The sequence below is a fragment of the Setaria italica genome, chromosome IX, assembly GCF_000263155.2.
Source record: "Setaria italica strain Yugu1 chromosome IX, Setaria_italica_v2.0, whole genome shotgun sequence".
Lineage (NCBI taxonomy): Eukaryota > Viridiplantae > Streptophyta > Magnoliopsida > Poales > Poaceae > Setaria > Setaria italica.
Window position 1 is genome coordinate 50,048,581 of NC_028458.1, and position 14,860 is coordinate 50,063,440.

Genomic DNA, 14,860 nt, shown 5'->3' on the forward strand with positions numbered 1-14,860 from the left:
TACCAAACGAGGCCGCGGTGACGCGCTAGAGTCCGTGCGACCGCAGGCCGAGGAGACGTGACGACGAGACTGCCATCGGCTACAGTGACACCACCAACGTCGGGTCTCGCGCCGCGCCGTCCCCCGCTCGAGCGAGGGAGGGACTGCGCCGCCCACACGGTCACAGTCGTGACACAGAGAGCGGCCAGCGGCGGCCGCCCATGCCGTTGCCGGATGGCCGGCGGCCAGCGGCCCAAGTGGCACTGCCTCGCGGGCCTGCGCAGGCGCGCACGCAGGCAGGGCCCGTCCACCTGGCGCACCGCCGCGCAGGCGTCTCCGTGGCCTGCACGGTAAGATGCAGTCCGGCCACCGCCGATTGCTCCGTATGAGCCCGTGGGCCATGGCTATCCGGTTGCTCGTGCGGCACATTCCTACGAAACGGCCCACTTGCCAGTTCCCATTAATGGGCCTTCAAAGGTTCTCCCAAACTGATTGGCCCATTCTTCCCAACATTAAAGCGAGCTTCGAAGGCCCAGTAGCTTGTTGTTTCGGGCTAAATGCGTCCGACGGGCGACGGGCCCTTTCCCAAATTTCAAGTCTCTTGCCAGTTTCCTTTTCGTCCAGTAGCTTGTTGTTTCGGAATGTGTCTGCCGTGCCAGAGCAGTACACGAGTCTGCCGGAGCAGTCCACGAGTCAACGGTTGGCGATGCTCTTCTCTGGAAAAGCAGCTGTCAGCGTCACCTGTCACCGTCGGCCGTCGCTACCGTCGGCGCTCGCTCCAAAATCGCCCGCTCGTCGAGTCAAAACTGCCCGGTTGTCACGCCTTTTGTGGTGCGCTGCCAGATCCTCACAGGTTAACTAGCACGTACGCCGCACCGTGGCCAAACATCCTTCAGACGTTCTGCTCGTTGTTATCTTGAGCTCGCTGATCACTCCACAACACACAAGACGACGGTTAATCCCTAGATGGACTCGACTGAACGATGCTTGGATCCCAACGGCTGCTAACCAAATTTATCCAAGTTTACCCCAACTGTAAGAAGCTGTTACGTATTTGGCACGAGCACAGGCGGTGGGGATGCATGACGCGTAAGCCGAAGGCGTCATGCTCGCGGAAGAGTCAATCGTCTCGGCGTACAGCAGCAGCAGTAGCAGAGCCCTCGACACGCGGCACGTAGGCTTGTGGCTCCCGAGCCTCGCCTGTCCCTGTCCTCCCCTCCCTGAAAGCAACTCCGATCAGCGAGCGGGTCCTCGGCCGGCGGACGCGATGCGCGGCCGTGACACTGTCTTGACCCGGCCGGCCGGTTGCCTCGCCCAAGCGGCGCCAGGATCCATTCCATTCAGCAGAGGCGCGAACAAATCACAGCAGGAGAGGGCGGGCAGGTGCATGCATCTGCACGCATTCTTCTTCCTCGACCGGAGCAGTGGCGGGCTGACCGGTGGCCGCGGGGCCGGCCCGTGCGCCCCCGGCTCCGGGCGATAGGCGGGGCGTCCCCCGAATTAACTGCTCTCGCTTTCCGTCCTTTTCTGATCCGAACGCCTGATGCTACGCTTCATGTGCGCCACGGCCTTCGAGTCTGCGCTGCAAGTTGTACCGGAGCTGTGTTCTTGGTCGTCTTTCCCTCGCAATCTGATCCATGCGTCTCTGCGTCGTTCCGAGGCTAACAAAGTATGGTTTGCCTGCATCCGTCACAGACTAGCTGGGTCTCGCGCCCACCGGGAGTCCTACATAATTCGCACGATGAGACAAACAAGCCGCTGCGACGGCGTACACGCGCCAGGAACGGGCTACTGGTGCGAGACAGCAGCTGTCGCCAACTGAATCTACCTACCTGTTACTCCCGCTACATGTGGTAGACGGAGGCAAAGATTCTGTAGCTCCAGTAACAAACGTTTTCTTTTCTTTTCTGTCGTCGACTCGTCGCCGGTGTGGAAATAGTAATTATTGCTACGCTTCGAAGCTTGTCGAGCTAATTAAACACGCGAACGTCCATGAGTCCATCGTCCTGCGGTGCAAGGCAGTTGGACTGACGGCTGACGCTCGCCAGCCACAACCGCAGTGGACGACTTCCTCGCTCTCCCTCTCTCGATCTCCAGCTCCGTCGACAGGGACGTCCATCCCGAACTCCCAACCAATTCGCCCTCGGATGAGGAAGAGACGATGCGCAACTTGCCGCAGTATACACTCGCCGGGCCACTAATCCGCATCGCCGTCTGCCCTCGACCGCGCGGCGGGGGGCGTCACGGTTCCTCGACCCGGCCGGCGACTTCATTCCGCGCGCGCTCGCTCTCCTCCCCTTGGGCGCGCGCGACTACCTGTCAACCGGCGAGGACTCGTGGAGAGGAGGGTATCGTATCGGTGCAGGGCAGGTCGTGGGTGGCAACAACCAAAGGCGAGTCGAAGAGGATTCATCCCGGGATCGGCAATTGGGCATGCGCTTCCAAAGTTTCAAGGCAGCGCCAACCACCGCCACTTCCAACCTAGCCGAGCCTCACTAGTCAAACAGGTGCAGTACCGGCCGGGCCCTACCATATAGTAATACGTCCGTCCGTCCCTATCGCGTTTCTGTTTTGCACGAATCCGTGGCAGGAGCACTATATGTAGCCGTACTGTGGTATTTGCTGGACAAATGATTGCGTCTTGTTGGCTGTTGCGACTTGCGAGCAAGGAAAGCACGTATACAAATCATTAAAGCCAAAAGAGCGTGTTGATGTATATATTGTCGAACGCTAAAAACTGATAGGCCGAATAAGTTGGGCTGTACTCCCTCCGTTCCGGGTACAGTGTATGTTTAGATGCATAATAATATCTATGAAAAATCGAAACAATCTACAATTTGGAACGGAGAGAATAGAATTTAAGGTTCTTAACAAAACATAGCTTAAATTGGAAAAAAATTGAGACCAATGTGTTTCTTTCACCTATGTTCGCCGTCATAGTTTTTTCCCATTTGGAATGCCATTTCTTCGTTCATATTGTACTCTGGAGAGCAGTTGATTTAGCAATTTTTAGTCTTCATCTATAAGGTGTTGCATCAATTTTAGGTTTCTTATAATTTAAGTGTCCTAAACACACTGTATACCTGCAGACTATATTTTGGAACACATCTCTCACTCCCCACCACAAAAAAAGAAGCAGTTTCTCTGCAGTACTACAGAATGCAGTTAGATCACTGACATGTGGGACTGGATCCACCTGTTGACCCCAAGTTGCAGCATTACTGCCGAGGAGCCCCGTCTGAAAAAAACGATATCGCATGAATATCTGTGTTTCCATATATGCTCCGGTGCGGGCTAGCAAGTCACCAAACGTGAAATGTACATTTTTATTTTTTCTATGTTGTCTTGGAGATATCAAAGCTTCTCAACGGGGAAGGTGGAGAGAAACAACATGACGATCATGGACTGATCGGTTTTGGACAGGAAAAATGGACAGCAAAAGAAGTTCATGCCTCGTTGGAATTGCTACATTCCAAATGGGCAAATGGGCCATCGGAATACGATGTTTCCCACTTTATCCCCACAGCAATGTATATTTTCAAAAAAGGGAAAGGAGGACAGAGAAACACAATTTGTTTGTCACAATAAGCTCTGTGAACCCATTTTGTTGAGCTACCCAAAACTAAAGGCCAAAACTCTAGCCATATATTACCACAAAGTTGATGTACCTAGTAAATATCGTTAGTCGACACCTGAAATTAACATAGTAGGGCCCACACACAAGACCCGTGTGGGTTTACACAAGAAGAACAACATTAGTTTGACACAATCGTAGATATAAACCATAAAAATATCTGAATGAACATTTTTTTGTTACACCATACGTTTTTGCACAAAGATACAATCACAATTTTGGTACTGCCAAAGACGGAACTTGCAAAACCGGAAGGAGAGGCGAAGGCGTGAAGCGCATGGACGGAAAAACAAGGGGTAGAAAAGAGAAGTGTGAGACGGAAAGGCTCCCTGCCCCTCCATTAATGAGCTGACCGACCCCACGGCTCGTCGGCTCCCACCACCACCACCCTCGCTCGCAGGCAGCCAGCCAGCCCAGCCAGCAGCTGCCATGATTCTACATCTCCTTCCTACCCAGCACAGCAGCGGAAGGATGACACCACAAGCCAAATAAACCCAGGCGTCCTACTGCTTCTAGCTCCCTCCCTGCGCGCGGCCGGGAGAGCTCGGCGGAATCCCCAGCAGGCCGCCTCGGGCAGGGGTTCTGGTTGGCTATCCTTGTTCCTGATGGGGAACTGCGCCGGCGTGGAGGGGAACGCCGAGATCAACCCTTCCTTCAGTGCCCCCAATTCGTCAGGTACCGAAAGCTTGTTTCTTGGTTATCAGAGAGAGCGTGTTTAAATCCGCCTTCCTTACTCTGTTTCTTGCCGCGATTTTTCGGTTTGTTTTGTATAGAGGGGATGAGCGTTTACTGATTCCTTTCGTTGCACTTGGAAAGAACAAAGAATAGTCGACCTCGATTTGAATAAATTGCTATGTTTTCTTGCTTCCCCGAGAATAGAAGTATTTAATAGCCCATTTTGGGCTTATTGAGTCAGAGTGGTGACCGGAATTGTACTTTTTTTAGCTAAAGAAATTGTACAATTTTGGGTGAAGTAGGATGCCTCCAAAACGATTGCAACTTTCCTTTACTACAATGTGAGATTTATTAGCCAAAGAAGTTGTACCACTTCAATTCTGGAAGCATAGCATCGCAAGGGACAAACTTTCTTTCTTGCTAATTTGGTTGGCGCTTGTGATCCAGGGACCGGTTCTAAGAACAGCAGCACCTTTGGTACCAAGACATCTGGCTCTTCGTCGTCGGTGCCACCTACTCCTCGTACAGAGACAGAGATTCTGGAGTCATCAAATGTCCGGAAGTTCTCCTTCAGTGAGCTGAAAGGCTCCACAAGGAACTTCAGACCGGACAGCCTGCTGGGGGAGGGAGGCTTTGGCTCGGTGTTCAAGGGATGGATGGATGAGCGCACGCTTGCACCTGTGAAGCCGGGCACTGGGATGATTGTCGCTGTGAAGAAGCTCAAGCTCGACAGTTTCCAAGGGCACAGAGAATGGCTGGTTGGTGTCCCTCCACTCCTATTGCATCTGTTTGATATGTGGTTTTAATTTGTGTCTGCAACAACTTTGTAGGCTGAGGTCAATTACCTAGGGCAGTTGTCCCACCCAAATCTTGTGAAACTTATTGGGTACTGCTTGGAGGACGAACAACGGCTTCTTGTGTACGAGTACATGCCAAGAGGGAGCTTGGAGCATCATCTTTTCAGGAGTAAGCTCTCAAGTATTCTTTTGTGATATCCTTCATTCTTGGCTTCTTGCTTTATGAAAAGGACTGAATGCGATGATATTACAGGGGGTTCGCACTTCCAACCGCTCCCGTGGAACTTGCGGATGAAGGTCGCGCTTGAGGCGGCAAGAGGTCTTGCTTTCCTGCATGGTGACCAGGCTAAAGTTATTTACCGTGATTTCAAGACCTCCAATATTCTCCTCGACTCGGTCTGTATGCAAATCATTCGCTATACAATATGTTCAAGTCAAATGAACTTTGATCTAAAGATGTGCAATTCTTTATTTGACTCTTTTTACAGGAATACAATGCAAAATTGTCTGATTTCGGTTTAGCAAAAGATGGTCCAAGTGGTGATAAAAGTCATGTCTCTACTAGGGTCATGGGGACACAAGGATATGCTGCCCCTGAATATCTTGCAACAGGTAATTTTTGTTGCATGATTAACCAGCCAGTTATACGTCATATTGCTTTGCTGTTCTTTTGATGCATTATAATTACTATGCTGAGAAAGTGGGTAAATGAAGCTTTGCTGTTTCATCGTAACCCTTTCCTTTTTAGTTAGCTATTTATTTCATCATATCCCTTTTCTTTTTATTTCTTTGCATTATTTCTTCATATCTCTGTAGTTGAGAAAAATAAATATTTTGCAAGACAAGGATACTGATTGTGTGCATGCAATTTCGGTTAGATTCATTTATTCAATTTTATATGGCATGGTCCTGCATTGTGCTTAGATGTGCCTTTTGTTTAAAGCAACTCGTTTATCAATTGCAATTGGGGAATATAAAATAATTCTTGTCAGCAAAGCAGCACAGCATGTTGCTGTACAATCCCTTCTTGATTGGCATTTGTTGTCTTGTTCATGTGCTGCTTCTGATTTAAAAACTCAAAGAATTAAGTGTATGATGTATGGCATCCTGTAAAGGGGAAAACATCGAAGCATCATGTTATGCTACTTGAATGGTACTTTACTCTGTGCCATGCCTTTGGTTAGTCCCAAAAAAATACAACTAGATTGCCCAGCTGGTTTCCTGCACGAACTACCATGAAATCAGAAATTATGGTACAAGTCAAGTCAGTATACGAATTCTGATTGTTCGATTGCTTGCAAGTTGCATCTTGTTCTTTAACCTACAAATTTGCGCACATGCTCTAATGTTTTAAGTCAACAGACTTGCATGTATCCGAAAAAAAAAACCAATGACTTGCATATGTATAATCGATGGCCACTTTTGTTTACTCTCATGATGCACAGGCCATTTGACTGCGAAGAGCGATGTGTACAGCTACGGTGTTGTTCTTCTAGAGTTGCTGTCTGGGCAGCGTGCTCTGGACAAGAACCGCCCGCCTGGCCAGCACAACCTGGTAGAATGGGCTAGGCCTTACATCACCAACAAGAGGAGAGTGATCCATGTCCTGGACTCGCGGTTGGGTTCCCAGTATTCCCTTCCTGCGGCGCAGAAGACTGCGGCCCTAGCACTGCAATGCTTGTCAATGGATGCGCGATGCAGACCTGGCATGGATCAAGTTGTGACCGTGTTAGAAGGTCTTCAAGATGCCAGGGTGCGGTGAAATCTGGCAAGTAGGAGAATTGCTGGTTACTGTTGTCCTTGCCTCTCTTATGCATCGTCTTGTAATACTCCAATGGGGTAAAAACGGTGAACGGAGGGATTTGAGGGGCCGATCTAGCTTCTGAAGAGTGTAATATATCTTGCTTTGTGTATAGCTAGCTGCTTCGTTGGTGCAACTTTTTCTCAACATATGAATATCCTAGCAGTCCACTTGTGTTGTATCAGGAGTTCAAACTTAGTTTTTTTGGGGGTTCCAGCTGCATTTTCTTTAGATCCTTGTACTGCTTTGCTGGAGAATTGTCAGTTGTCACTGCAAATTGCGTGCCAAGAAAACAATATCTACCAATACTGCGGCTACAGAGAAGTTAAACAACATAAGCAGTTCTGAAAAAAAAAACATAATCAGGGCTCGTTTTATTATTTTGAAATTATAATAAACATGTACTTTTTTGCTTCAGAGAACATATAACATGAATGGGTAGCAGAGAAACAATAACGTCCCTATTCTCCGGTTCCTCTACAAATTACACCCAGAAGGAACTCTGGCAAAACCGTAGAAGTAGCTTGATGCTAGCATATTGGTGACGTCGATTGTAGAACTTGAACACGTTCTACAAGCATTTAGGTTTCCAGGAGATTGCAACAAAGCTTCTAAAGCATCGAGTGCATCACAGCAGCCTGAGATAAGCCGAGATGAGGCCAGCATGACTGGACTGTCCCGCTAAAAAACATATCTAGAATCGCCGGCCACCAGAATTGTAATCACGACCACCTGGGTATTGGCCACGGCGTTCAAAACCACGACCTCGACCTCTGCCGCCACCATGGAACTCCGGGTAATCTGGGCGATCACTGAAGGATTCGTACTGCCCAGAAGCATAACCCCGATGAGCCTCTCCATAAGCACCTCCAGCTCCACCAGCAGCAGGAGTGGTTGCTGCTGTTGGATGATAACCATGCTGCTCGCCAGGCAAGGCTGTTGGGTGATAACCATGCTGCTCCCCACCCGCGGAATTATTGGCATAATGGCTCATGCTGGCCTGCTGGTATTGCTGCTGGCGTGCCAAAGATTCCTTACGCAGGAATTCATCTCTATAGTTTGCTTGCCGAGCCCGAAGTGCTAATAGTTTCTCCTGGTACTGCGTATTTATCTCCTTCAATCTCTGCAGACACACATTAGAAACATGAAACAACTGTTGTCTTAGTTTTAATTAATGCATAGAACTTACGAAAAATAGAACCCAACAGCAAGAACAGACAGGTCAATCATATATAGCAACTCCAGGTTCCAGACTGCTGTGAGGGTGACAAGTGACAACATTATACTACATTCCTGTGGCGACTTCCATTTTCCACAGCTTACTCGTTGAATATTAGACATGCATCTGATTATTATGAAGCATACACATTGTTTTTAAGATAAGCATGGAATTTGAGTTCATGCACCAAAACCTTCAATTAGCAGATTTGTTCACTGTTATAGAAACCAATTCAAGCATGAAGATCCCTTTAACCACAATAATAGCGTAATCAAATGAATATACTGACAACCATATGAAAGGGGAAGATCATCATTTCAATTTAGTACGTGAACAATGCTAACGTTCTAGTTGACGATGTACTATATACTTCTCTGAGTGGGATATTTTTATACATGTCATACGGCTGAGAACCGAACAGTAAATCTGCTTAGTTTGTTGCAAGCAGTTTGGTCCTGCTAGATGACTAATATAATCATTGCATGTCTAAGCTGATATATTGGCATGCAGATTGAAATGTGTATAATAATGACCAACCTATAAGATAAAAAGAGAAAAACCAACGGCATAAAAGTAGCAGTTTACCAGCATCTACATGTGCATTTGTTTTCCTGAAAAGGCTAATTGTACCGAAACTGAGTTAGATAATGATATCAAATCCTCTTGAGAAATGGATAAAGACATCATGTCAATTGCAGGAACGAAAACAATAAAAAAAATGAGTAAACAACAGCAAAGCCTTTCAGTCCAAAGCAAAGTGGAGCTAAGCTAAATAAAATTCACGACGATAAAATGAAAAACTAAAATCAAACAGTTAATACTGCACACTGCAATGCAACTCTTGCTAGGAAGGGGCGTAGGGCAGAATCATGCATTACTTCAGTCATCATAAAGAAAAGAAATATACTTTGACATACCTCCCTGTGTCTAGAATTTTCAGCATCCTCTGCATCATGTAGTTCCTTGGATAGCATCATAATGTCTTCATGAAAACTTTGCTCAAGACCTTCAAATGTCCGAGGAAGATTATAATCCTCATATCTTGTTTCAGTCCTATCTGTACGAGCATGGTCCCTAGTTTCCTTGCTGGTCTGCTTTTCTAGACCAACCTTTGCATCAGATCTCTGTCCATCATAAAAGGATTGTGCACCAGCAGCACCTTGGCCTGCATCACTAACAGTCAGCATAATATTAAAATTTTTTAACCTATAAGGAATCACTTACATCTGATAACATTCCCAAATACAATTACACACTTTATAGTTGCTATGCTAGCACTCCCTTGATCCCTCCATTGCAATATGTAGGGTGTGCGAGTGCAATTAATTATATTTTGCAAGAGATGAAGCAGGGCTATTTGATAAAAAAGAAGAAGAAGCAAAATATCAAACTAATAAGCTGCTCAGTACATGCCTTCATTATATGCGTATGATGGAACCTTGCTTGGCATGTTTGGTCCACCTCGATCCCATTGACTCTGTCTCACCTTCGGGGGAGTGTACTGGTGCTCCCCAGAAGCTTGCCCAGGATCCCTTCCAGTGTAGCTGTTCTCAGGGTGTTGCTGCACCCTTTGCTGTGCCTTGTAGTGATGCAACTGGGCCGCGACCATGGAAGTGATGTCTGCTTCACCGTATTGTCCCTGCCGCCTCATTCTATCCTGCATCTCTGAAACACAAAAGTAACCTGGTTGGCAACAAATGATTTAAACTGAACTTAAATTAAAAACCTCTCGTGATTTGTGGAATAACCAATTGGGAAATCTAGACTAAACAATACATATTACACACCATCAGATATTCAGATCAATGTTCCAAGAGCTTAGACATAACAACAGCTTAGGATATCATGATTTGTTCCAACACCGAACTCCCACTACTGCGCTGATATCTATCATCCAATTGCAGAATTCAACACCAACACAAGGTAGCAGGATATCAACAAATCTGCACAGCACAGAGCAACTTGGCACGCGCAGGCGCAGGTGCAGGCTTCCCAGTTCCGCAAGTCCAGGCGATATTTACATGCTTTACCCACAGAAGTTGCCGAACATACAAATCGCTACTAGTAATCGCTAGTGCTTGGACATGACGACAACATTAGGACCCTCGAGCCTATAATAAGCGCATCAGCTTACCGATCCAGCAGAGGCGGGCAAGCGAGCGGAGGCAACAAGAGGCTGAAGGGTCGGTCTCAATCCTAGCAGCTAGACGGAACCCTGAGGAGCGGCACGGGCGTCACCGCAAGCAAAGGCGATTCGCGCGAGTGCGCCGGATATGTTGGAGAGGAATAAAAACGATACCGAAGCGGAGGCTCACCTTCGCGTCGTGTGCGCGGTGGCGCCGGCGCGGCTTCGGACGGTCGTGCCGGTTGCCGGAACCTGGCGGTGCGGTGGCGAGGACGGGGAGATGTGGCCTGTGGGTGGAGGGGTGCGGCTGGCGCCGCCGGGGGAGCGAGGACGGCGAGGTGCCTAGTCGTGCACGGGTGTGGGCTGGTCTGAGCAGTGGCAGCCCAAATTCGTAGCGAGAAGACGGGAGTGGTTTGGACTGGTGTGGAATTCCAAACCGCCTAATGGGCACCGGTTTAATAATGGGCCTGATATCACGAACACGGTTGTAGCGTCAATGTGCAGGCCCATAGTTGTCGCGAGTGGGCTTCCGTTTCGTACCTCTGCTTCGCGGGCCTGGGAAAGATTTGAGGACGCCGCCTTATGGGCCGAATTCGCTACGGTTGGGCTCTTTCGTTGTTGAAGAAGAGAAACTTGGAGTAAACTAATTCGTTTGCCAAACAGGCTCTCGAAGTTTGGCAAACCATGTCCATCAGTCCATTTTCTTTCGTACCAGCTTGGTTCAAGTACGAGATCGTCCATTTGATTGATAGCTAAAGAGTCCAGGTCAAGGTTTTGCACCGTGCTCCAGAAACAGGCAAAGCCTTCATCTCTTGCCAATTCGCCTGATGCATCGAATGATCGAACACAGTAGACAACAGAACATATTCCAGAACCCATCACACAGAGGAATCGAGCGCTTTTGGGTTTGGAAAGCAGACACACACGTCACGCCGGCACACAGCATGAAGCATCCAGCGCCCCCGCACCCGTCGTACCACCGCGTTACCCAGCTCGCCATGGCACTTCCGCATACGTGAGAACGCGTTGGGCGAGTCCAAATCGTCCTGCTCCACGCGCCGTCGACCAGACCACAACACGGGTGGTCAAAGGAAAATGCCATCCCGCTCGCATCATCACCGCCGCCGCGTGCCGCACGCATGAGGACGGACGTGGTGAAGCTTCCATCCCGGGCCATGCATGCTCTTCTCGTGCATGCATAGCTAAGCTAATCTAGATCAGGCAACGCCGCCCGCTGACAGCGACCATCCCAGGCCGGCATGGTTAATCAGCGGCAGTCTCCGGTCACCTTTTGCTCTCGGAAAGGGAAAGGCTTATCACTAAGCAGTTTCAAGTATCCGGTAATATTACTTTGACGTTTTCTTGCAGCGCGTCAAAGCTTGGTTACCGGATGAGCAGGTGACCCTGGGCGTTCGTTCGTTGGTTGGGAGTTGCGAGCAGCCGCCGTGTTCCGTCTGTAAAAGACCACGGATCAGTTCGTCTTCTACACGTGTTCCACCACGCCGCTCCAGGCTCCAGCTCTCTTACCTTTACCTGCCCAACTCGGACTCAAACTTTGGAAGATTAGAAGCGTGTGTTACTTGTATATCTATCTAATCTACCTATATTCTACCGGCAGAGAAGCCGGCAAAACCCATGCGGCACTGGCTCATGGCGGCACGCATGGAGCGGCTTTGCCGGCTCGGCATTGAGCATCGCCAGTTTACGTGTGTGCTTCATCACCTCTGAAAGCGATTCCGCAGGGGTTGCGTCCTCGGTCCAAATGTACTTTCTAGCAGAGTTTTTCAGAAAATGAATGGGAGAAATTTCGACCAATTCGGCAGCCCAGAATATGCTTAAATTCTGTGCTGTCCTCAGCAGGGCGAGGTGTGCACGAAACAGTAACCTTGATCTCAATTTGCAAAATTATTAGCCAGCTGGACGGCAGACTATTCTCAATTTGTCACCTTGATCTCAATTCGAAGTGTTTCTAAACTTAAACTAATCGTGCTATAATTTGCTCTGGAACAAGGTCGACAAAGCACATGGCGGCCGCATGTAGCTTGCTGATTAGCTGAAATATCAAGGCCCCATGGCAGAAGAGATTAAAATAGCAGTAGTACTCCTAGCTAGGCTGCGATTTTTTTTTTGGTAGAATCTGATCGGCGGCTAGTTATAGAGGAAGAGGGTTGGGTTTGTTGGCTCGCGTCGGGACAGATTCAAATGTCAATCCGCACCAGCGCGGCTGGTGGCGATAATTAAAGAAAGAAAGAGAGCAATCAAGCGCCACCGCGGACCAGTTGGTAATGTGGTAAGCATACGCCACTGTAGCCGGCGTCACCCACCACCGGGGGATGCCACCACCACCTACTCCGCTAAAATTGACCTATAGGCAACTAGCAGGCTAGGCCTGCATACTTTGATCGAGCAAAAGATCAAATGAGAAAAAACAAATCTACATGATAGTGTTTCAGTATTATCGCGTCATAAACGTCTGAGCTTTTCGGATGCAAGCTAATGACCCTGCTGCACCGTCAGCCGGCTCCAAATAAAAATGCGACGAAACAGTGTGATTTCGTTTCCTTTTCTTCCAATGGTGAACAGTAGAATTCTCACAAACGTGTTTCCAGCTGCGTGGCCAGAGACGTCCTGGCAGAGATGATGGCAACCACGTCGGCGGACTCGATCGCACGCACCAGACCGGCCTAACACTAACGGTTTCGCCGGCAGATCGATCGCACGCTGCCGAACCTCACATGCCGGACGGTGGCGCGGGACTGCCGGGTGCCGTACGCCGGCGCGCAACGAACCGAACCCGCCCGCCGACCTGCGGCGTGCGTCTGCCCCGGAAACGAGCCGGGTTCCCGCGGCCCAGATCGCGGTCAGATGCTAATAGGATCGGGCGAGCCACATGGAGGGAACATGGCGTGCGGTGCCGTGCCGTGCCGCCTGCCCACCAGATCAGACCCCCCAAAACACTTGCATGTTCCCGTCCGCTCGATCTCGCCGAGCCCGCGGCCGCGCTCACGCTTAACCAGCGACGACGCATCGGCATATGATTATCCCCATCTCATCTCAGGATAATGGCGAGAAATACAAGCACGCGGATGCGTATACACATCGGTGTGACAGGTGCACGTTGGCATGGGCACCGGCGATGGCCCAATGAATGAGGCCGGTCGACGGGTGCATGTAGCCGTCTCTCGCCCACACGGTCTCAGCTCGTGTGAGTAGCGGAGCAGCGATCGATCATGGAAGAAGCGCTGGGGGCCCAGCTGGTGGTGCGGCCGCGCATTAGGAGGGGCACGAGCACTCGGCCGTGATCTGATCTGATCCCAACTAAAGGTTTCAGCAACCTAGCTAGCAGCGTTGTTTTAACGAGCCTTGTGGGCGGCTGCCGGCTGCTCCTGGCCAATGGCACAGGGGCAAAGGTGTCGGTGTTGCCTTGCCCCCTCCTAATCTTTGCTTCCAAGCAAACAGCAAGCAATGCGCGTCCAGCCTGTGTGCCGCTTCTCCGCTCCCTCTTGCGTTGCGTCCATCCCCCCCCCCCCCCCCCCCCCCCGGGTGGCTGTGGGGTGCTTGTGCTTGCTTGCATCTTTTGTAATCCTGGATTAGACGCCACCGATCTTACACATGGGAATATTCCGGCCTCCGCCTTCCAACCGTCACACGGCAAGGCACACGCGGTATTCTTTCAGTATACGGAACAGCTAGCGAGAGAGCCCCATCGCCAGATGGGCGAGCATGCTTCAAGGGATCTACTACGCCACCGGCCGGCCTGCTGGTGGTAGATCTTTTTTCTTTTCCCCCGCCGCTAGGGTCAGAGGTCAATGGTTTAAACCTTTGAGATCTTTGCAAGCAACGAGAAATTAATTTGCATCCTCATGTAACATGACAATTGCAAGCAGCTCGTATTGTATGAACGTAGAGGACCGGAAGTCAACTTGCTTGTTGCGCTAATTCTGGTACTAGCGCTGGAGTAGTAGTTAGGGGGTGTTTTGGAACACCCCTGTTAAAGTTTAACACCTATCACATCGGATGTTTGGATGCTAATTAGGAGTACTAAATATAAGCTAATTATAAAACTAATTGCACAGATGGAGTATAATTCGCGAGACGAATCTATTAAGCCTAATTAGTCCATGATTTGACAATGTGGTGCTACAGTAACCATTTGCTAATGATGGATTAATTAGGCTTAATAGATTCATCTCGCGAATTAGCACAAGGTTCTGCAATTAGTTTTATAATTAGCTTATGTTTAGTCCTTCTAATTAGCATCCGAACATCCGATGTGACACTGTTAAAGTTTAGCACCTCGTATCCAAACAGCTAGCATCTTACGCCTTAGGAATTAATTACCGCTAGGCTGTTGATGTGATTAGATCGAACAGAGGTGGCGTGGCGTCAGTAAAACTTTTAGCACATGGGATTATGATTGGGGCTAATGGATAAGAATCTCGTATAACTAAACTCCGGCGTCAGTACTCTGACACAGGACAACAAATTAATAAGCATCTGATCGGGGCCTGATCCCAGGCAGGATCACCTGCTGAGTCTCCGCACAAAATTAATCACAGGAAGGCGATCATATGCCGCATGAGAGCCATAGTTTAAACTTTAAAGGGAAGGGTACTGTACTATACAGTGG

General features: G+C 49.2%; 1 protein-coding gene and 1 pseudogene across 2 annotated transcripts; one reads left to right on the top strand and one right to left on the bottom strand.

Annotated features, from left to right (window-relative positions):
- Positions 1-3,936: 3,936 nt before the first annotated feature.
- Positions 3,937-7,084, top strand: LOC101760133 (annotated as a pseudogene).
- Positions 7,085-7,234: 150 nt separating this feature from the next.
- LOC101759467 lies at positions 7,235-10,599 on the bottom strand. 2 transcript variants are annotated; one of them, XM_004984670.4, is made up of 5 exons: positions 10,421-10,599; positions 10,240-10,320; positions 9,519-9,770; positions 9,023-9,270; positions 7,235-8,009 (listed from the first exon to the last, which is right to left on the bottom strand). In XM_004984670.4, exons 3-5 carry the CDS (start codon positions 9,766-9,768, stop codon positions 7,581-7,583), a joined length of 927 nt encoding a protein of 308 aa, XP_004984727.1. In that variant the 5' UTR covers positions 9,769-9,770; positions 10,240-10,320; positions 10,421-10,599; the 3' UTR covers positions 7,235-7,580. The 2 variants fall into 2 exon arrangements, with proteins under 2 accessions (XP_004984727.1, XP_004984726.1); XM_004984669.4 differs by lacking the exon at positions 10,240-10,320.
- Positions 10,600-14,860: the final 4,261 nt, after the last annotated feature.

What these genes read in the sequence shown, in the direction of transcription:
- LOC101759467 (XM_004984669.4), bottom strand. Translation starts at nt 9,768, where the DNA reads ATGCAGGATAGAATGAGGCGGCAGGGACAATACGGTGAAGCAGACATC. An exon ending in ATCATACGCATATAATGAAG is followed by an intron (nt 9,271 to 9,518) that starts GCATGTACTGAG and finishes TTAGTGATGCAG; the next exon opens with GCCAAGGTGCTGCTGGTGCA. An exon ending in AAAATTCTAGACACAGGGAG is followed by an intron (nt 8,010 to 9,022) that starts GTATGTCAAAGT and finishes GTGTGTCTGCAG; the next exon opens with AGATTGAAGGAGATAAATAC.